This window comes from Pseudophryne corroboree, chromosome 6, assembly GCF_028390025.1.
Source record: "Pseudophryne corroboree isolate aPseCor3 chromosome 6, aPseCor3.hap2, whole genome shotgun sequence".
NCBI lineage: Eukaryota > Metazoa > Chordata > Amphibia > Anura > Myobatrachidae > Pseudophryne > Pseudophryne corroboree.
In genome coordinates, this window is record NC_086449.1 from 525,912,109 (window position 1) to 525,935,686 (window position 23,578).

Consider the following 23,578-nt stretch of genomic DNA (forward strand, 5'->3'; position numbering starts at 1 on the left):
TGGTAGAAAATTCAGTGTTTTATTTCAACGTTTCGGGAACCTGTCCCGTCGTCAGGATAAGTGTGTGTATATTATGTATAGAGGCACTGTGTGGGTGTGTGTATATATGTATGGGAGCACAGTGTATGTATGTGTACAGTGCTGTGCAAAAGCTTTAGGCTGGCGTGGAAAAAATACTGCAATGTAAGAATGTATTTTAAAAATAGAAGTATTAATAGTTTATTTTTATCAATTAACAAAATGTAAAGTGAATGAACAGTAGATAAATCTAAAATCAGTATTGGTGTGACCATCCTTTGCCTTTTAAAACAGCATCAATTGTTCTAGGTACATTTGCACACAGTTTTTGAAGCAACTCTGCAGGAAGGTTGTTCCAAACATCGTGGAGAACTAACCACAGCTCTTCTGTGGATGTAGGCATGCTCAAATCCTTCTGTCTCTTTGTGTAATTCCAGACAGACTCGATTATATTAAGATCAGGGCTCTGTGGGGGCCATATCATTACTTCCAGGACTCCTTGTTCTTCTTTATGCTGAAGGTAGTTCTTAATGACATTGGTTGTATGTTTGGGGTCGTTGTGCTGCTGCAGAATAAATTTGGAGCCATTCGGACACCTCCCTGATGGTATTACTTGTTGGATAAGTACCTGCCTGTATTTCTCAGCATTGAATACACCATTAATCCTGACCAAATCCCCAACTCCAGTTGTTGAAAAAAAGCCCCACACTTGCATGGAATATCCACCATGCTTCACTGTTGCCTGCAGACACTCATTATTGTACCGCTCTCCAACCCTACAGCGAACATACTTCCTTCTATTATAGCAAAATATTTAAAATTTTGCTTCAACAGTCCAGAGCACCTGCTGCCATTTTTCTGCACCCCAGTCTCTATGTTTTCATGGATAGTTGAGTCGCTTGGGCTTGTTTCCATGTCAAAAGTATGGCTATTTGGCTGCAATTTTTCCATGAAGGCCACTTCTGGACAGACTTCTCCAAACAATAGATTGGTGTACCTAGGTCCCACTGGCTTCTGCCATTTCTGAGCTGATAGCACTGCCTGACATCTTCCAGTTTCGAAGGGCTATGTAAGCAAGATGTGTCTTTCATGTAATGTGCTAAGTTTTCTTGGCAAATCATTGCGTCTCTAGTCCTCAATGTTGCCTGTTTCAGTGGTGAGATATACAGCCAGGTACTTATCCATCATGCAATACCATGATGGAGGCATCTGATTGGCTCCAGATTTATTTTGCAGCAGGACAACAACATACAGCTAATGTCATTAAGAACTGTCTTCAGCGTAAAGAAGAACAAGCAGTCCTGGAAGTGATGATATGGCCCCCACAGAGCCCTGATCCTCAACAACATCGAATCTGTCTGGGATTACATGAAGAGACAGAAGGATTTGAGCAACCCTACATCCACAGAAGATCTGTGGTTAGTTCTCCAAGATGTTTGGAACAACCTCCCTGCCGAGATCTTTAAAAAATTATGCAAGTGTTCCTTGAAGAATTGATGCTGTTTTGAAGGCAAAGGTTGGCGACACCAAATATTGATATGATTTAGATTTATCTTCTGTTCTTTCACTTTGCATTTTGTTAATTGATAAAAATAAACTATTAATGCTTCTGTGTTTTTTTATACCTGTCTAAAACGTCTCTCCTGACCGCCAGTCACATAACCGCATCCCTATATTAGGTTTATGGCACCACAGTGTGTGTGTATATGTCAGTCAGCCACCATGTGCAGCCTCCCCAGCGTGTGTGAGAGTTACTGTCTTGCCCTGAGTGATGAAAATCCTAGTTTTGGCCCTGGTTGTATGAAACTGTTAGAAATTCTGTCTGTTGGTGTTTGGTGAATTTCAGCTCAAAATGAACTAATTGCTGCAAATTTTGTTCAGGCTTGTATATGGGGGGAAAAAAAGTAACCCCTCAACCCCCACAGACGGGGGCTAGTGCTATCTGAGCTGGTTTCTGTTATAACAGGGATCCCAAAAGCATGGGATACTTATCCTGTATACTAGGCAAAGCTGTTTTGTTTCTTTCCCCAATACTAATGCTTGAGGTATCTGGATGAACCCCGCTATATTTCAGTACAGTGCTGGTATCCTCTTGGAGTAGTGTGGGCCCGCTGTTTTCTTAGGCTGACCCACGCAATTATAGTGGAAGCCATATGTTTTGTCCTTCCTGCTTTTGGCTAACCCATAATCAGAACATTTGTCCCAATTTGCAAGTGTTCGGGAGGTATTCTATTTAATTGCATTGGCACACTGTTTTACTATTAATATTTAATATTATTGACTGTATTTATAAAGGTTTTTTTTATTTTTTTTTATAGATGTATGTGGATGGTGAAAGTTGCATCATTGGCATCTAATTGCTATTCAGGAAGTGTTATACAGGAAGTGCCTCTGCAGCCATTTTTGTTCAGCATGACTGTAGCTAGTAAGGACACTTATGCAGCTCTCCAGACTCCTGTAGTGATTTGCACACAGACCACTTTACAGTTTCATAGTATATGGCAGGTTAGACAACCTGTTCTAGGGCTTATGTGTACCCTCTCCTTATTCTGCAGTTCCAGTTTTCTTCCCCCATGTTAACTAAATATGGCCATTAACTTTTTTAAAGGATTTCTTTGAACTTATCTGAACCAGTAGCGTCCCAGATGCTTTTCATTACTGCGAGCTTTTTATGGCTGACTCACGCCATTGCTTCTGTGCAGGAGCACATCAATATAACCTATAGTAATCTAACTTCACTGTAGCATGTGACAACTTTCATATGACTGTTGCTATAGCAGTCTGAAGCATTATGAATTGATTGCTGGGACATTATCTAAGCAAGTCAATATTTGCTGAAGTAATGTGCAGGATGATCTTTTTGTTAAGGCAGTCACTGGTGAAGAACAGACAGTACTGCAGGAGGCAGGATCAGGTAACTCTGGTTTCCTAAATTGTTGTCCCCCACTACTATTTGAAAGAAATTATATGATGGAGATACCTATTAGGCTGGGACCAGGGACGTGCAGGCAGGGGAGGCAGTGCCTCCCCTGTCATTAATGATTAAAATAATACAAAGAAGATACTTATGACACATATTTTGTGTCATAAGTATATACTTTAGCCTTTGCATTATTTGAATAATTTTTTACCTACTAAAAAACAGTTTTAAATGTGTTCTGGAGGCATCGCTCTCGGTGCCTCCCGCTGTCAATGATACAGGGCCGGAAGCGGGGGGCGGGGCCAAGCATAAGGGCAGTCATAGTCCATTTAACAAAAACCTATAAGCGGCACCTGTAGAAGTGCCGCTTTGATAGGGGCGTGCTGACAGCGAGCACGCCCCTGTCACTGAATCTCATGTGATTGGGCAGTGGGCGATTCCAGGGGCGGGGGGGCGTGCACTAATTATTATTATGAAATTAGATTATATGAACACGCGCCTGCCCGTCCTCCAGTAGCCTGGTCCAGCCTAGCAACGCTGTGCTCGGTAGGTGAGGTTTGCTTATACTAATTCTGCCCTTTACAGAAGTGCCAGTTCGACCACCATAAAATGGCCGCCCACATATTGGAGACATTGTCTACACCTAGACTAAGGTGAATATGCAGAAACAAAAGTAGCCACACAGGGCTGTGGACACTTTTTGACATGGTGACAGCCCTCTCTGCAGGAAGATGGGAGTGCTTCAGCTGCTGTGAACCAGGAGAATCCTGAACGAGGAGCAGGGAAAGAGAAATGTCAGGCAGACGGGGAGCCATCCTGTACATTGCTCCCCGGACAGTGTGCTCAAGGCAGAAACCTTTCTCTTTTCATCCCCACACTCCTTGACCCCACCCACATACATCAGCTGGCACCTGCCTGCAGGCATCTCTTCAGGTGATGGTGAACCAGGCAGCCACTGGTACACGGTGACCTCGCAATTGCACAACAGTTACTGAGGGGGGCTATCTTATGTGGTATGTGAGCAGTATATATTAATATCCCATCTGTAGCTGTGTACACAGCTTGTCCATTTGGCTAGTGACCCCTCTGCCATACCCTGTGTGCCACCTGCCTGCTCCTTACTCCTCTTTAGAGTGCAAGCTCTTTGGGTCAGGGATTTGACTGCAGGGATGTTCCCATGGTACCCTCTGTGTAAAGCTCTGCTCTGATATTCACAACAGCAATCACACAGTTATGAGCCGGGGAGTTTTTATCTCGTGCTTAATCCAGAAAAAAAGCCATACTCCAAATAGTAATATGAGGCTGCATAGTAATTTGTATTTTATCCCTTTTTTAGTACTAAACGATTATTAATCTGATAACATTGTGCAGCATGGTGACTAAATGGCAGAATCATTTGGAAGTCTTTAGTAATTGTTTTAAAAGTATCGTTACAGTATTAACATGGATATGGTGGAAATAAGGGAGGTTAGATGGATCTCTGAATCGGTTCATGAAGTAAATTTTGTTTGTGTGTGTGTAATGTGGTGATAATATTTCAGGACAGAAATATCTACAGGTTTGGTTATTTCACAATAATGTGAAATCAAAATACCCTTTTTAAATCGTTTTTTATCTCGTAATACACACATGCATAGTAACCATTTTTAAAAAGAACATCCCAGGAGGTATAACCCTCACCTTTAATCCTAATATCCTAACACTAATACCTTAACCCTCACCCTTAAGTGCCTTGAGTCCTTTTGGTGAAAGTGTACTATAGAAATAAAATTATTTTTATCATCATTCCGAACCCCAAACACTAATACCCTAACCCTCACCCCTGATCTTAAACCCTAATACTTATACTCAAAACCCTCACAATTAATTCTACTACCTTAACACCTCAACCCTTACCCTTAATTCGAACTGTGACTCTAATACTCTTAACGCTATTACCCTAACCAATCCCAAACCCCTAATCCAACTCTAACCCCTGCATCTACAGTAAGTAGCGCTGACTAAAAACCACATGGTTTGTGTAAGATGTGGCTGTGTTGTGATGTCATAATGTAACGTTAAGCAGCCGTGTTTTTGGTGACAAACACTGGTATGAGGAGCTGAGAGTTTGCGGGTGGTGTTACAGCTCTTCCAGTGCGGGCGGCATCAGGTCCGGATGTTAGTGGACATAGTCACTGCAAAGACCGCCAGTGGCCAAATGAAACAGGGTGACTGCAGCCAGAAATATACTACTGCTAGGTCACTACCTTGCTGCCATCTCCTGCTCTGACTGGGTGTAAATGGATATTACAGCTCTTTGACGTTTCCCCATTCCTTTCCTCCTGTCTTTCTGCCATCTCCCCCTATTCCTCATCTCTCACTCTCCTCCTGCCTTCGCCTCTTCCTCCTCTCTCTGCCTCGCCCAATTCCTCCTCTCTCTCTCCCGTCTCCCCCTATTCCTCCTCTCTTTCATCTACCCCTATTCCTCCGCTCTCTCTTCTGTATCCCTATTCCTCCACTCTCCATATTCTTCCTTTCTTTCTCCTGTTTCCTCTTGTCCACCTCTCCCATCTCCACCTGTTCCTACTCTCTCACATCTCTGATTCCTCCTTTCTCTCCCATCTCCCCTTTTCTCCAGTCTCCCACTATTTCTCCTTTCACATCTCCCCTATTCCTCCTCTCTCTCTCTCTCTCTCTCTCTCTCTCTCTCTCCCATCTCTTCCTATGGTGGCGTGGAGGGAGATAGGGCAGGATGGTGTCATGGAGGGAGATAGGGAAGGATGGTTTTGTTTAAGGAGACAGGGCAGGATGGTGGCGTGGAAGGAGACAGGGCAGGATGGTGACACTGGAAGGAGACAGGGCAGGATGGTGGCAATGGAGGGAGACAGAGCAGGATGGTGGCAACGGAGGGAGACAGGGCAGCATGGTGGTGTGGAATGAGACAGGGCAGGGTGGTGACACTGGAAGGAGACAGAGCAAGATGGTGGCAATGGAGGGAGACAGGGCAGGATTGTGGCGCTGGAGGGAGACAGGGCAGGATGGTGACCCTGGAAGGAGACAGAGCAGGATGGTGGCAATGGAGGGAGACAGGGCATGAAGGTGGCGCTGGGGGGAGACAGGGCAGGAAGGTAGCAGCCATTGGCATGGGCAGAGGCCATTAGTTGTGGTGGTAGTGGGCAGAGACTTGGGGGCAGTAGCAGGCTTTGGCTCGGTGGTGGTAGGGGTCATCGGCGGGACTCGGTGGACATTATGGCTGCAGTGCCTCACCAGACACTGACCTCACCGCACGCCACTGGCTGGGACCCACTTGGCCCGGGAGGGGTGATTTGTGTGCACACAGATCCTGTTCAGCGGGATTCTGCAGAAAAGGATCCGGCCAGTGACACACGGTATTTCAATGGAACACAGTGCGGCCGTGCCGCATTGTGTGAACACATACATTGATATGTATGTGTTCTCCTTGAAATCCCGCCGTCCTGTCATCCGGCCCGACCACAGCATGCTGCGGTTGGATCCGGCGGCTGCAGGACTGCCGCACATGTGTTGGCCCCTGCATAGGCACCCATGTGCAGTCTCCTTGCGGCCAAGCGGGTCACGCTGAACGGGACCCGTTTGGCCACTATGTGTGGCGCTACACTTATGCTGTGGCACATCACTCTTTTACGGAAGGGTTTAGTGAGTCTGATCTATGGTTATATACACACTAGCATTTACTATACTGCTTTTAATTGCATGTTAAAGTATAAGTAAATATGCATGTAAACTGCATATTGTAATGTATAGGTATAATATGCATATATAAATGCTTTCAATCTGTATTTTTTTTGTTAAAACCTGGCTGAGATGACTGGAAATCATTTTGTTGAAGACAACAGCATGCAAATGCTTTTTACCTGCATCTCATTGCTTTTATAGGGTGCACTCATTGTGATGAATGTTTATTTTCAACAGCATTCATGTACCTCAGACATTGAAATGGAACAAGAAGCATTACAAAAATACATTGCAACACAATGCAAGTAAAACATGTAAATGTGCAAATACATATGGACTTATTTGAACAAAGGGGGAATACTATTGTTTTGGGCGCTACGCTAATTAATGATAGAGCAATTCAATTGCTCCAATTGGGTGCAAATTTCTGTCGCAGCCTTCTGATGTGTGAGCAAACGTGTGAAAAGTCTGTGGTTTGGGCACTGTAACCAGAACTTTGCACAGGTTTAGCTGATATAAGCAGCGATTGCTTTTGGGTGCGACAAGTGTGATAAATAATGGGCACCCAAAACAGTTGAATTGCTTTGTCGGGCTGCCAATTAATTATCGCAGTGCCCAAAACTATTGAATACCCTTAAGTGACTTACTTTCACAGGTTTATGTGTGCTTAACTGAAGGTTACGCCAAAGTGTATGTAGCTGAAAAAGTGTAATATTGGTACATTAAAAGCTTATAATAGCATCTCAAAAATCTGGTCGACATGCCCCCACAGCACATGTTTTCAGGATTTGCACAGGGGACTTGGTCTGTTTGGCTAGGAGATTAATTATTCTAGATTTCCACAGGCACAAATCCTGAAAGCGTGACCTAGGTTCATGAGAAACCGATTTGGGAAACACTTGCTTTACACCATATGATAACATACCTCCCAACATGACCCTCTCCAGGAGGGACAAAATGCTCTGCTCCTGGATTTTCTCTTAATTCATGATTGCTATCACCTGTGTTGAACAGGCTAATGGATAAGAAAGGTGTTTCAGCACAGGTGATGGCAATTATAACTTAAGAGGGAAGTCCAGGAGCAGAGCATTGTGTCCCTCCTGGAGAGGGTCATGTTGGGAGGTATGTGATATTCTGTGTAGGATTAGTTACAAGTGGGGCAGATACAATTAGCTGTGAGATTCCGTCTGCACGGTTATTTTTGTACGTAGGTAAAATTTTACTTATATTTACTTGCATGTGGGTAAAAATGTGTTTTTACTTTCCCAAATATCCTGCAGAATCAGTGGTGGATCCATGGGTGGGATGATCAGGGCAGCAGTCTCTGCTCTCCCTGTTTAAGGTATCTTTAGAAAGACATTCGTAAATGGATGAAGTGTGCGCAGCTGGGTATCGCTGCAATGCTTTGTGGCACATCATTTTAAATTGAATCCGCCCCCTTTGTTTCTGGATTTCACATTTTCATAGAAAATTGCCACAGATTTATTTATAAAGTAAGAGAAATTCTCTGCTAAAACCCAATTAGTGTGAAATGGCTCTCCATATTTTAGCACTAAAAGTGTGTGTACTTTCCTAAATTAACAATACACTAATCAAATTATAGCCCCCAGCAGGTGTTTCCATAGCAGCCACCTTTGTAAAATACAGCTGCACATTATAAGCCTGACAATGTACTGTATTTGGTTTTCTTTTTTCAAAATCTATCTGTTTTTTTTTTATTTTTACAAAAAGAATACTCAAAATATTAAAACGCAATAAATGTTGTACAGTTGCCAACAATATAATCATTACTATGTAAAATCATTGAGTTGATAAGTGGAGAAAAAAAGTTGACTGGAGTCATATAGAAAGATGACTGTCATATAAAGTCAGCGAGTGAGACACACAAGTTCGTCCAGATATGATTTAATCAATGAAATCAGCATTTCCATTAATACTACGAGTGTGTTGAAAGAGTAAACTATAGGAATAATTGGCAAAAATACAATGTACATATCGATAAAAGAACAGTATTCAGTAATATAAAATATCAACTAAGTTATCACATTAAAAGAAAGTGGGAGAAGAAAACAGACAACAAGGGTAAACGCAGAAGGATGGAACGAGGGGGAAATGTTTTGCACATAGGTGTCATATTTGCATAATACATTTGAGCTGTAATTAAAGTAGTTAGACAATTTGTTAAAGAAATGCATTTAGACTGTTATAGTTCAACTGTATTTGGTTTGTCTGCATAGTGCCGTGTCCTGTTAAGTTGTTGGGCAGATAGAGGGAGTGGTGATTAATGGACATCATTTACCAGGATATCAGAGCAACTCGTGTGTGTGTGTGTGTGTGTGTGTTTTCCTTGTGTGAATAGTCTGAATTTTATCTGCTGGTCTTTAGGCTTTTCATTGACCAAGAAAGGCAGAAAGATGTATTTGATAGGTTACTGAAACATGACACACATTCTGAAAATAAATTCTCTACACGTGATAGTTTTTGTGTATTGAGGGTTAATTGTGGTCTGTATTCAGTGCTTAAGATGTAAAATAGCCATCACTTAGCCTAATGGGCAAATCCATATGAAGGCGTTACAATATCCGGTGCTGTATATAATGTTAGAAGCCTAGAGGAAGTTGTGAACCTCTTGGGAAGAATATTGTGCAAAGCCAGGTAAAAGTGTAAAAAAATTCAGCAATGTCTAATGTAATATCAGCATGGAACTCAAAGCGAGAAACCTCGAGAAATCCCTCCATTTAATACATGTTAAAACCAGTATTTCCTTTCTCTTTCCCGTTTTTTTTCTTCTTTTTAATCCATTTATTATATCCAAAAATCCAGCAGTATCCCAGGTATGACTAGCTACCTGATTAGGGCTCGTTCACTTAGTAGTAGTAGTTTTACCAATCCTTAGTGTTTCCTGATACATTGCTTTTAAAATGAATCATAAATGTATTATATACTGCAATTAAAGATAAAGTTGTTGAAGAAAATATTATAGCATTTCTGCCTGACACGGTCATTGATTCGTAGTAACTGTAAAGAGCAATCAGGTTATATCTTTTTGGAAACAGACGAGTGAGTGAAAATGTGAAGCCTGGTAGAATGATATAATGGTGGGTAGGTGGAGCCATCCCTCCTCCAGTCCCTCCTCATTCCTGCATCTATAGTCGGTGGTCACCTCTGCACTGCAGATTTCCTCCACAAAAGGCTGCCACCAGAAACACAGCAGCTATCGGCACCGTGTGTTTTGGGGAACCTGGTAGTGATACTGCATAGGAGGAAGACTGCGGATCGGCCGGTCCTCTGCAGGGAGCCACTGCACCTGAGGCTGCATTATCTCACACAATGCATTTGCGTCATTGCTGTCTCTGAAAGACGACTGATTCGAGGCTGCTGCTCCTCCTGCCTGTAGGACTTGGCCAAGCGGCTATACCCGGCTCTCCTCCATGAGACAGGAGAGACTGTCTTGCAGCCTGCGGCGAGGAGGCAGGTGCTTGAAAAGGCAAAATGCGGGAGGAGGAGGAGGAGTGGGCAACATCCTCAGCAACGTGCTGAAGAAGAGGAACTGCATCTCCCGGACTGCACCCCGCCTGCTCTGCACCCTGGAGCCAGGTGAGGTCACACAGCCCCATGTATCCAGCCCACGGCTGCAGCAAAGGATATCACGGAGGCGGATTGACTGAGGCTTGGGGGAATGTCTGACTGTGTGTGACACGGTAGTCCGTCATTAAGCAGTCTATCCATCTGTTTAGGAATGAGTTATTAATCATGGCATTGAAGAGTAATCGGCTCAGCAACCAGTTGCAGTGCTATGTGTGTGTGTGCGCGTTATTATAACCTAGTCCGTGACAGAGAGGTGGCTGCTGCTGGTACAAGCTTTCACGTCGCACAATGGATCTGCATGGTAGGGAACCTCATAGGGGAGAGCGCTTGTTATGTTTTGGTTAGTGCTGCTTTCCCAACAAATGGAGAGCCGTCCTTTTGTCTCCAACGCTACATGGGCTTTCATTGCAGGGCAATGAGTGGTTTATAGTTAAGTACATGTTGCATTATCTGGTCGATGTGCACGATTAAGCAACAGATGTGAGATCTGTATGTACTGTGCAGGAAGTGCAGTGAGTGTGGTTCTAGCTGTGTGATTCGCCCGCTCGCTGACAGCAGTATTTCAGCACTGGACAGCGCCCTTCCACCTCCCTGTTCTGCTTACGGTAAACAGAGCGTTGCCGTGTTGTGTCACCTCCACGCAAGGGAAGCTTTTTTCCACGTCAAGGGGAATAGCACTCTACACTGCAGTGTTTTTTTTAATTAACTTTTTCAAGTTGAAATGAACGCTGAAATAATAGATGCAACTCTGGTTGTGTGCTAGTTTCAATTACTAGGTGACTAAATTTTTTTTCCCCCCCACTAGGTGTAGACACAAAGTTGAAATTTACACTTGAGCCTTCACTGGGCCAGAATGGCTTTCAGCAGGTACTGTATGATGTGCATTATGTATATAAATGTGTTTTGTCTGATGTCATCTGTATAGTCTACCCTATAGTCCTGCAAAACTACAATCTAATTTCAGAAAATTCACACTTGGTTATTGGGAATTATGAGCGGGATGTTATGGAGACCGAGTTGGCCTGAAGTGCAGAATGCCAGCTCTATAAATGACTGCCACTTTAAAAAAAAATGTCAGAGTTCATCCAGCATTCATTACACTTCATTACACCTCGGACTTCATTACTTTCCGCCCTGTAAGTGTAATTTGAAAGCATTTATTAATATTATCATTGAGCACCACACAATGGGGAAAACAGGACATACAAGCTAGACCGTATAAACAGATGTGAAAACAAGGGGTAGGGAGAGCTGCAAGCACTGTTCAGGACAAGTACTTTACATTTTTTTGGTTGTTTTAGTCACTGTAAACAAGTGTAATTTTAAGTTAAGTTTTATTATGATAGCTGTAAGATAACACCTCAGTTCCTTATTGTTTGTCAAACATTGTTTAAATATTGCTTCCTCCTAAAAAAATATTTTTCACTGCTCCACTATAAACTATGATCTATGATTAGGGCTTAGCATGAAATCATCCAAAACTAATTTTAAAGGTAACGGAAGTTTCTAGCTATATTTAAAGGTCACCCTGTCTTTTTGCTTTCTCATAGCACCCCTCCCTCCACCCCTGGTGTAGACTCTTCTCCTACTTAACAGGTCACATCTCTGTAAAACACACCATTTTCCCCTGCCCTCCCCCACTCAGTCATTCACCTACCTGAAAATATCTGGAGCAGTTCATTATTTAAAAATGTACACATAGCAAACTCCCTATGGTACTGCATGTATGCTTTGCAAGCGGTGCACACATGCCCCCACAACACCTGTGGCTTAGAAGGGGAAAACAATTATAAGTTATGGAGTGCCCAAAGAAGGCATGATGGGAGGAGAGTATATGAGCCTGGAGAGACATGAGGGGTGGCATGAGTCCAGAGAGATAAGAGGTAGAGGGTGGCATGCAGCAAGAAAGACCTGGGAGGGTGGCATTAGGCTAGAGAGATGCGTGGCTATAGGCATAATTGAGAAATTAGTCACAGGGGGATGAGGCTATATGGCGGCCACAATAGCTAGCGACCCAGCGTATGATGGGTCCAAAATACTAATTTCTCTGACGTCCTAGTGGATGCTGGGACTTCCGTAAGGACCATGGGGAATAGCGGCTCCGCAGGAGACTGGGCACAAAAGTAAAAGCTTTAGACTAGCTGGTGTGCACTGGCTCCTCCCCCTATGACCCTCCTCCAAGCCTCAGTTAGATTTTTGTGCCCGAACGAGAAGGGTGCATGCTAGGTGGCTCTCCTGAGCTGCTTAGAAGTAAAAGTTTAAATAGGTTTTTTATTTTCAGTGAGTCCTGCTGGCAACAGGCTCACTGCATCGTGGGACTAAGGGGAGAAGAAGCGAACTCACCTGCGTGCAGAGTGGATTGGGCTTCTTGGCTACTGGACATTAGCTCCAGAGGGACGATCACAGGTTCAGCCTGGATGGGTCCCGGAGCCGCGCCGCCGCCCCCCTTACAGAGCCAGAAGAGCGAAGAGGTCCGGAGAAATCGGCGGCAGAAGACGTTCCTGTCTTCAAATAAGGTAGCGCACAGCACTGCAGCTGTGCGCCATTGCTCTCAGCACACTTCACACTCCGGTCACTGAGGGTGCAGGGCGCTGGGGGGGAGCGCCCTGAGACGCAATAAAACACTGTAAAAACCTTATATGGCTAAAGAAATGCATCACATATAGCTCCTGGGCTATATGGATGCATTTAACCCCTGCCAGTTTTCCTGAAAAAAGCGGGAGAAAAGGCCGCCGTGAAGGGGGCGGAGCCTTTCTCCTCAGCACACAAGCGCCATTTTCTTTCACAGCTCCGCTGGAAGGACGGCTCCCTGACTCTCCCCTGCAGTCCTGCACTACAGAAACAGGGTAAAACAGAGAGGGGGGGCACTATTGGCAGCTAATATATAAATACAGCAGCTATAACAGGGAGTAACACTTATATAAGGTTATCCCTGTATATATATATAGCGCTCTGGTGTGTGCTGGCAAACTCTCCCTCTGTCTCCCCAAAGGGCTAGTGGGGTCCTGTCCTCTATCAGAGCATTCCCTGTGTGTGTGCTGGGTGTCGGTACGATTGTGTCGACATGTATGAGGAGGAAAATGATGTGGAAGCAGAGCAATTGCCTGTGTTAGTGATGTCACCCCCTAGGGAGTCGACACCTGACTGGATGGTCGTATTTAAAGAATTACGTGACAATGTCAGCACTTTGCAAAAAACTGTTGACGACATGAGACAGCCGGCAAATCAGTTAGTGCCTGTTCAGGCGTCTCAGACACCGTCAGGGGCGCTAAAACGCCCGTTACCTCAGATGGTCGACCCAGACACGGATACTAAATCCAGTGTCGACGGTGAGGAGACAAACGTAATGTCCAGTAGGGCCACACGTTACATGATCACGGCAATGAAGGAGGCATTGAACATTTCTGACACTACAAGTACCACAAAAAAGGGTATTATGTGGGGTGTGAAAAAACTACCAGTAGTTTTTCCTGAATCAGAGGAATTAAATGAGGTGTGTGATAAAGCGTGGGTTTCCCCTGATAAAAAACTGCTGATTTCTAACAAATTATTGTCACCCTTTCCCGCCAGAGGTTAGGGCACGTTGGGAAACACCCCCTAGGGTAGATAAGGCGCTCACACGCTTATCAAAACAAGTGGCGTTACCGTCTCCTGATACGGCCGCCCTCAAGGAACCAGCTGATAGAAGGCTGGAAAATATCCTAAAAGGTATATACACACATACTGGTGTTATACTGCGACCAGCAATCGCCTCAGCCTGGATGTGCAGTGCTGGAGTGGCTTGGTCGGATTCCCTGACTGAAAATATTGATACCCTGGATAGGGACAGTATTTTATTAACTATAGAGCATTTAAAGGATGTATTACTATATATGCGAGATGCACAGAGGGATATTTGCACCCTGGCATCAAGAGTGAGTGCGATGTCCATTTCTGCCAGAAGGGCGTTATGGACGAGACAGTGGTCAGGTGATGCAGATTCCAAACGACATATGGAAGTATTGCCGTATAAAGGGGAGGAGTTATTTGGGGTCGGTCTATCAGACCTGGTGGCCACGGCAACGGCTGGAAAGTCCACCTTTTTACCCCAGGTCACCTCTCAGCAGAAAAAGACACCGTCTTTTCAAACTCAGTCCTTTCGTTCCTATAAGAACAAGCGGGCAAAAGGCCACTCATTTCTGCCCCGGGGCAGAGGAAGGGGAAAAAGACTGCACCAGGCAGCCTCTTCCCAGGAGCAGAAGCCCTCCCCCGCTTCTGCCAAGTCTTCAGCATGACGCTGGGGCTTTACAAGCGGACTCAGGCACGGTGGGGGCCCGTCTCAAAAATTTCAACGCGCAGTGGGCTCACTCGCAAGTGGACCCCTGGATCCTGCAGGTAGTATCACAGGGGTACAATTTGGAATTCGAGACGTCTCCCCCTCGCCGATTCCTGAAGTCTGCTCTTCCAACGTCTCCCTCCGACAAGGAGGCAGTATTGGAAGCTATTCACAAGCTGTATTCCCAGCAGGTGATAATCAAGGTACCCCTCCTACAACAGGGAAAGGGGTATTATTCCACGCTGTTTGTGGTACCGAAGCCGGACGGCTCGGTGAGACCAATTTTAAATCTAAAATCCTTGAACACTTACATAAAAAGGTTCAAATTCAAGATGGAATCACTCAGAGCAGTGATAGCGAACCTGGAAGAAGGGGACTATATGGTATCTCTGGACATCAAAGATGCTTATCTCCATGTCCCAATCTTCCCTTCTCACCAGGGGTACCTCAGGTTTGTGGTTCAAAACTGTCATTATCAGTTTCAGACGCTGCCGTTTGGATTGTCCACGGCACCCCGGGTCTTTACCAAGGTAATGGCCGAAATGATGATTCTTCTTCGAAGAAAAGGCGTCTTAATTATCCCTTACTTGGACGATCTCCTGATAAGGGCAAGATCCAGGAAACAGTTAGAGTTCGGAGTAGCACTGTCTTGGGTAGTGCTACGTCAGCACGGGTGGATTCTAAATATCCCAAAATCACAGCTGATTCCAACAACACGTCTACTGTTCCTGGGGATGATTCTGGACACAGTCCAGAAAAAGGTGTTTCTCCCGGAGGAGAAGGCCAGGGAGTTATCCGAGCTAGTCAGGAACCTCCTAAAACCAGGCCAAGTGTCAGTGCATCAATGCACGAGAGTCCTGGGAAAAATGGTGGCTTCTTACGAAGCAATTCCATTCGGAAGATTCCATGCAATTCTGGAACTAAGGGCCATTTACAATGCCCTAAGTCAAGCAAGGCCTCTGCTTCAGGGTCAGTCGGTATTGATCCAATCGGACAACATCACGGCAGTCGCCCACGTCAACAGACAGGGCGGCACAAGAAGCAGGAGGGCAATGGCAGAAGCTGCAAGGATTTTCCGCTGGGCGGAAAATCATGTGGTGGCACTGTCAGCAGTGTTCATTCCGGGAGTGGACAACTGGGAAGCAGACTTCCTCAGCAGACACGACCTCCACCCGGGGGAGTGGGGACTTCACCCAGAAGTCTTCCAAGTGATTGTAAACCGTTGGGAAAAACCAAAGGTGGACATGATGGCGTCCCGTCTCAACAAAAAACTGGACAGATATTGCGCCAGGTCAAGGGACCCTCAGGCAATAGCGGTGGACGCTCTGGTAACACCGTGGGTGTACCAGTCGGTGTATGTGTTCCCTCCTCTGCCTCTCATACCCAAAGTACTGAGAATCATAAGAAGGAGAGGAGTAAGAACTATACTCGTGGCTCCGGATTGGCCAAGAAGAACTTGGTACCTGGAACTGCAAGAGATGCTCACGGAGGACCCGTGGCCTCTACCTCTAAGAAAGGACCTGCTCCAGCAGGGACCTTGTCTGTTCCAAGACTTACCGCGGCTGCGTTTGACGGCATGGCGGTTGAACGCCGGATCCTGATGGAAAAAGGCATTCCAGATGAAGTCATCCCTACCCTGATCAAAGCCAGGAAGGATGTAACCGCGAAACATTATCACCGCATTTGGCGAAAATATGTTGCGTGGTGTGAGGCCAAGAAGGCCCCCACAGAGGAATTTCAACTGGGTCGTTTCCTGCATTTCCTGCAAGCAGGACTGTCTATGGGCCTAAAATTAGGATCCATTAAGGTTCAGATTTCGGCCCTGTCGATCTTCTTCCAGAAAGAACTGGCTTCAGTGCCTGAAGTTCAGACGTTTGTCAAGGGGGTACTGCATATACAGCCTCCTTTTGTGCCACCAGTGGCACCTTGGGATCTCAATGTAGTTTTAGGGTTCCTAAAATCACATTGGTTTGAACCACTCACCACTGTGGAATTAAGATATCTCACATGGAAGGTGGTCATGCTGTTAGCTCTGGCGTCAGCCAGGCGTGTCTCAGAATTGGCGGCTTTGTCATATAAAAGCCCTTACCTAATTTTTCATTCAGACATGGCAGAATTGAGGACTCGTCCTCAATTTCTCCCTAAGGTGGTTTCAGCGTTTCACATGAACCAACCTATTGTGGTGCCTGCGGCTACTAGGGACTTGGAGGACTCCAAGTTGTTGGACGTAGTCAGGGCTCTGAAAATATATGTTTCCAGGACGGTTGGAGTCAGAAAATCTGACTCGCTGTTTATCCTGTATGCACCCAACAAGCTGGGTGCTCCTGCTTCTAAGCAGACGATTGCTCGTTGGATTTGTAGTACAATTCAGCTTGCACATTCTGTGGCAGGACTGCCACAGCCAAAATCTGTTAAAGCCCATTCCACAAGGAAAGTGGGCTCATCTTGGGCGGCTGCCCGAGGGGTCTCGGCTTTACAACTTTGCCGAGCAGCTACTTGGTCAGGGGCAAACACGTTTGCAAAATTTTACAAATTCGATACCCTGGCTGAGGAGGACCTGGAGTTCTCTCATTCGGTGCTGCAGAGTCGTCCGCACTCTCCCGCCCGTTTGGGAGCTTTGTTATAATCCCCATGGTCCTTACGGAGTCCCAGCATCCACTAGGACGTCAGAGAAAATAAGAATTTACTTACCGATAATTCTATTTCTCGTAGTCCGTAGTGGATGCTGGGCGCCCATCCCAAGTGCGGATTGTCTGCAATACTTGTATATAGTTATTGTTACAAAAAAATCGGGTTGTTTATTGTTGTGAGCCATCTTTTCAGAGGCTCCTACGTTTATCATACTGTTAACTGGGTTCAGATCACAGGTTGTACGGTGTGATTGGTGTGGCTGGTATGAGTCTTACCCGGGATTCAAAATCCTTCCTTATTATGTACGCTCGTCCGGGCACAGTATCCTAACTGAGGCTTGGAGGAGGGTCATAGGGGGAGGAGCCAGTGCACACCAGCTAGTCTAAAGCTTTTACTTTTGTGCCCAGTCTCCTGCGGAGCCGCTATTCCCCATGGTCCTTACGGAAGTCCCAGCATCCACTACGGACTACGAGAAATAGAATTATCGGTAAGTAAATTCTTATTTTATCAATAAATATGCATAGTTGAGAAGGGAATTGGGTGAAAACACGCCTCAACCAGTTACATTGGGACATGCAAAATGCCAAAAAAGACAGCAGACTTGTAATCATTGTGTAGTATTCAAATCTGTTTTGTTACAGTAGACTTCAAAATAAAACCTTTATTTTAATGATATACAAAAATGTGAACTAATATGTTTTGAAAATTTTTGGCTGTCAGTACAGCTTTGTCTACGCAGAAATATTAATTTGTTTTCCACAAACTATTCTATTTTTTATTTATTTATCGTGGTCACACATTTAAAGCCACTGACTTGGCTACTCCGTTAACAGAAGAGATCCGAGAGATTTGTGTGCATTGCAATTTTTGTGTGGCTCAGAATTAGCCTCTTAACACTCACTTTCTAGAGCTCATCATTGCACCTCCCAATTAGCAAACATTGACTTGATAAAACTGATATAAGCTAATATAAATATAGCGCATCCTTTAATTACTTATGAAAGTATAATAATATTTTTATTTTTGGAAAGGGGTGCTGGTATAGATTCTGCTCCGAAAAAAATATCACATTTGCAGCCCATAGGCTAAAATAGGCTGACGCTATCTAATGGGGTCCTTGGCTCATCTAAAGGGGCCAAGCTCCAAAGAGCTCAGCTTTTCAGAGATTTGTAAATAGATTTTTTTTTACACTCCCTGTAGACAGATATGATGACTGTTTTTGCGTACATTAAGAGTGGGAGCAACCACCATGGTAAATGACCCCATACTAAAAAATGTGACAATCCCTCGAAAGTAGCTGTTTTTCGTAGGGTTGACCAATTAGTGGTAAATTAGACTCTTAAGTATTTTAATGAAAAAAAAACACCTTAATATTTTAAACAAAATAATTTAATAATATTATTGTTTATGAATATTTGAAATCTTGTGATACAATTTTGTTGTTCTAGTGGTATGATGCTCTCAAAGCTGTTGCCAGGCTACCCACTGGAATACCAAAAGAATGGAGACGGAGAGTAAGTTCTTTTACATGTTCTTATTTTTTCTAATGCAATGAAGTGTCTTTATCTACATTGTAATGCAAATTTTGCAATAATAGCACATTTTTGGATGGATGGCTGTCATTAATTCTTCAAAATGTATTTTTAATAAAAAAAAAAGAAAAATAATTCTATAAAGCTTTTAATTGTTTTTGTCAATAATAGCATATCCTTTCCATTGTGTTACTTTCAGGTATGGTTGACTCTTGCAGACCAGTACTTGCATAGCATCTCTATAGACTGGGATAAAACAATGCGCTTTACATTCAATGAAAGGAGTAATCCTGATGATGACTCAATGGGAATTCAAATAGTCAAGGTAATACGCTTTAAAGCTGGGGTTTAGTAAAGGGGATGCAATACATTATTTATGCTCTGTATAACACTTAACTGCTTGTTTGTGCTCTTAAATACAGTTTTATATACTGTATATTAATAATTTTCAGTGGTATTGAGTTCTAATGGATATATTTCCATGAATGTCTTCAGTGTGGGTTCCTTAGAGGGTGGATGCACCAAACAGAATATATGGTTGATGCACATGGTTGCAAAACTTCTATTAACTATGCAAAAAAAAAATAAAAAAAAAAAAAATCTGCATTGGTTCATGTGTGTGTGTGTTGTTGTGGGTATGTTGTGCAGTGCGTATTTGAATTATTTATATAACACAAACTGCCATATATTCAACTCTGCATAAAGCTATTTGTGTGCTTTAAAGATTGTCAGCATGTAGTTTGGGTTGTTTAGTCACTAAAGCATACAAATTAGCTTTATGACCTTATTTAAGTAGAATTTGATTAAGTTGTGTATAAGCAACTTTATTCCCAAAATACACAAAAGGAAGTTGTTGTTTTTTTGGAAGTAACAAAATGAAACCTTTATATAAGAAGCCATGAAACACTAAATGTTGCTTTCTATTGTTACACATATCACTTATATGTTTTCTCCTGTATAGAGGGATCTCAGTCATGTTCGGCTATGCATATAAACTTGTATCATGGTAGCCAAACATTGCTAACGTTCCTGCACTCTTCTATGGGGTTTATGGGAACATTTGCAATGTGATGTTCCACAAAATGCCTTTGCCGACTTTTTTTACGAGGCACTTTGCAGCCATCACAGAGAATTGAGTTTTCCCTATAGACCTTTGTTTATGCCATATAGCTATTGTGCACTACAAATGTACAAATGTGTCCCTTATACATTTAGACTTAACATGCCATGTATCATGAGATGCCTGGCGTGAGAGAGCCGCTAATGTCAGGCGTCTTTTCTTTGCCAAAAGTGCCTCTTAGTCAAAACATGATGCAAGTAGGACACACCAGGAGACTGTGCTGATTAATTTGATATAAAGTCTGACACTTGTATATTGTGTGTGACTAAGTCTCTATACATAGCACAATGGAACTTCTATTGAAAATAAAAGCTGCAGCTACTACATTGTAGCACTTCATATACAGATTCAGAGACTGAGTGACACACAGATATACAAGTGTCATATTAAATTAATCGGCACAGTACCTTCGTGTATCCTAGCAGCATCGCGTTGCGACTAAGACGTTTTGCCAAAATAGATGACCAATGCTAGCAGAATCTCATGCATGCCAAGAGGGGCTGTTGGACGTGATTGTAGAAGTGATGTACTAAGAGGACACACCTGTAGCTATAGATTGGGTTTAAAAACAGTCCGTTATTTTCATAGAAATATCTGCAGTGATTTGTTCCTGTTAATTTACGCTGGATTAAAAATGCTAATTATACCTGTCAATTATGATACATTGATTTATGCATTTTATTTCTATTTATCTGTGCCAGGATCTCCACAGAACAGGCTGCAGCTCCTATTGTGGACAGGAGGCAGAACAAGATAGAGTAGTATTGAAACGTGTGCTTTTGGCTTATGCCAGATGGAATAAATCTGTTGGTTACTGCCAAGGGTTCAATATTTTGGCTGCCCTTATCCTCGAGGTGATGGAGGGCAACGAGGGGGATGCTCTTAAGGTGTGTATAGCTACTTTATCCAAAAACTAGAAGTTTTAAACTAGTTTGTTTATGCTTAATTGTACATAAAACCACTATTTTATAATTGCTAAAAGTAGTTTGATAGCTATAAAAAAAAATATATGCTTCTTAAATTAGCATACGTATACTGTGGCACAGATGGTTCAGTCTAACAGTTTAAACAAATCCTCAAGGCTTTGCCACTCTGATAATGATTGTTTTAAAATGGTCTTGCAAAGGAATAAAAATTAGTGGTGTGTGTGCAAGAAAGGGGCTTTACAATTTTTTAAAAATAATTCTTGCATAAAATGAGTTTTGATTTAAGGGTATTACAGCTATCAAATTTACATAGTTTCCCTATTTATTACAATACAGTACAGTCGGACACATCCTTTAATTTGCGGTTGGTAATGGCTATAGAGTCTCCTTTTGAGTAGTATTTTGAGGACACTTCTCTTTAAATCATCTATTCATAATTTTGTAGATGAAAAATGGCGACCTAAATGGTCTACTAACAAATTAATTAAGATTCTGTAATAGGCCCCCCCCTGTCCCAGGCAGACGGTCGGGATGCCAGTGGTCATTAAAACCAACGCCAGAATCCTGACACCACTCGGAATCCCGGCACCCGAAGGTAAGTAACTGGCGAGTCCAGTGCGTTGTTAGGGGTAGGCACTTTAGTGGGGAGGTTTAGCCCTTGCTGCCACCCCATGAGTCTTAGGCCTAGCCGCCACCCCCGGGTAAGGGTAGGGGGCAGGGTAGGCATAAAAAAATTACCCCGTTCCCTGTCGGAATTCTAATTATCGGGATGCCTGTCATGTGACCGCTGGCATTCTGACCGCGGTTAAATTGTATCACCCCCCTTTCCCTGGGCTAACCAAGTAGCTCCACAACTGGCACTGACTGGGAATTTTGTTTCGCCTGCCTGAAGCCCCCGATAAGCTTCCATTTTTTTCCCCAAATATGGCTGCGAAATCACTTAGGTCCATGACTTGTCACAGATTCTCTGCGCAATGTAATGGAGCAATCTCAGATGTTTTCTTAAGGGGCAAATTTACAAGGCAAAGCAATAACTTGTAAGTGATTGCCCCTTTAAAAAAAAAATCATATCTCCGGTGATCTCAGACTTCATTACATCCTGCAGCATGTGTTTTTAACCTGGTGCAGAAAACGGGGACTAAATGACTAGACCAAAAAAAAAAAAAAATCATTGCTAAAGAATATATATATTTTTTTTTTAAAACTTCAGTTTTCGTCCCTGAGAAAGTATCGGCTCTAATAGAATATAGCTCATAGAGGTTTGTTTTCTTAATTTCTGCTGCGGGGTAAACTGGGCTCCACAAGGAATGGACAATGGGGTGTAGAGTAGGATCTTGATCCGAGGCACCAACAGGCTCAAAGCTTTGACTGTTCCCAGAATGCATAGCGCCGCCTCCTATATCACCCCGCCTCCCTGCACAGGTTCTCAGTTTTGTAGTTGGTGCTGCAGTAGCAAGCACTTAACAGAGGGGCTGCTCCAGGCAGCCCTAAGAAGAGCTTTTTTTCTGAGGAAAAAAGTGACGACTTCAAGGGCAGCAGCAGTGTTACATGTCAGTGGACATTCACGGCTGCAGCTTCGGCTCTCCCCAGCGCCCTGGTTGCCGGGTAACTACAGCTGGAGGCTCCGGTTTTCTTCTTGTCAGGCACACACAACGGGGGCTCTCCGGGATCGCGTGGCCGTGCTTCGGGAGGTGGTAAGTGGGTCCCGCTTGCTGGACCCGGTCTTTATCGCGATCCGGCGCGGTCAATGTGAGGCGGGCCGCGCGCGCTGGCGGTGGACACTGTGGCAGTACAGGCGATCCCACTAGATCACCAGGGCATGGGACAGGTCAGGTTTTCTCTATAAACCGTTTTATTAGAGCCCGCTATACCGGTGGTTGTGCCAGCAGGGGGATAGAGCTTGGACCTGAAGCCCCTCCCCCAGCCCCAGGGCGCCATTTTCTGCAAATGTTCCCGCCCTGGAGCTGCACATCTGTCTCTCCCTCACTCCCTGGCAGTGTATGCGGCGCCATTATCCCTCAGCTCACTGTTCCTGGGAATGCTTGGGCAAATCCTATGTAAAGCCGCCTGGTTGTCAGTGCTGTGACTTTACAAGACACTTAAGTATTCTACCTGCCTTTTTTAGTCAGTGTTAGTTAAGAAAGAGTGCATTTAGTCAGGGTTTTCTAGTACAATTACCCTGTGAATATACATCCAGTTCTTACTGTGTACTGTTATATCTATTGTTATATAGCTGTGTAAGCTAGTCCAGTGCAGTATTATTGTTAGTAATAACTTCTGCATTGTACAAACTGTGACTATTTGTGTGTACATTTGATCGCGGAGTGGTGTCCATTTCGTGTCTTTCACTCAACCTGCTATCCCTATATTCTATAACCTGAGGGGGCTTGGTGCGTCAGGTTTTATCTAATATAGGATTTTCACAAAGATATACTGTTTTACGTATTTTTCTCTGTGATTTAGTCACCATATCTCTCCTTTATCTCTGCTGGTGCTGACTACACTGTGCAGGGGTTTGGGCTAGAGGTATCGTGCTGCTGACAAATTGTACTGTGTTACCTGATACTGCAAATTATATCATGTCTGCTTCTGAGGGTAACCGTTCTGGGGCTGAACACACTGCCGGTGTTGCTGAAGCCGCAGATATCTATGAGAAGAATATAGCAGCTTTGGGCTCTGGTTCTGGGGGCTCCTTGCCCCCAGTGGGACGGTGGCAACGGGGGCAAATAATGACCCGCTGTGGGCCGCTTTTTCCACGCTTCTGCATATGCTAGTTCATAAACTAACACCCCCTATGGGACCCCCAATGCCGCTACAACCGTTTGTGTTCCCTGC

At 44.0% G+C, this 23,578-nt stretch overlaps 1 protein-coding gene across 6 annotated transcripts in view; it reads left to right on the forward strand.

The window, feature by feature from the left end:
* Window positions 1-23,578, forward strand: part of TBC1D30 (TBC1 domain family member 30) — a 192,476-nt gene that overhangs the window by 124,599 nt on the left and 44,299 nt on the right. For 4 of the 6 annotated variants that reach the window (XM_063927548.1, XM_063927551.1, XM_063927550.1 and 1 more), the window contains exons 4-7: window positions 11,025-11,086; window positions 18,614-18,679; window positions 18,897-19,022; window positions 20,519-20,704. In XM_063927548.1, the coding sequence (XP_063783618.1) occupies window positions 11,025-11,086; window positions 18,614-18,679; window positions 18,897-19,022; window positions 20,519-20,704 (440 nt within the window). Of the gene's footprint in view, window positions 1-9,782; window positions 10,229-11,024; window positions 11,087-18,613; window positions 18,680-18,896; window positions 19,023-20,518; window positions 20,705-23,578 lie in introns of those variants that run through there. The other 2 variants (XM_063927552.1, XM_063927553.1) reach the window with 1 other exon arrangement.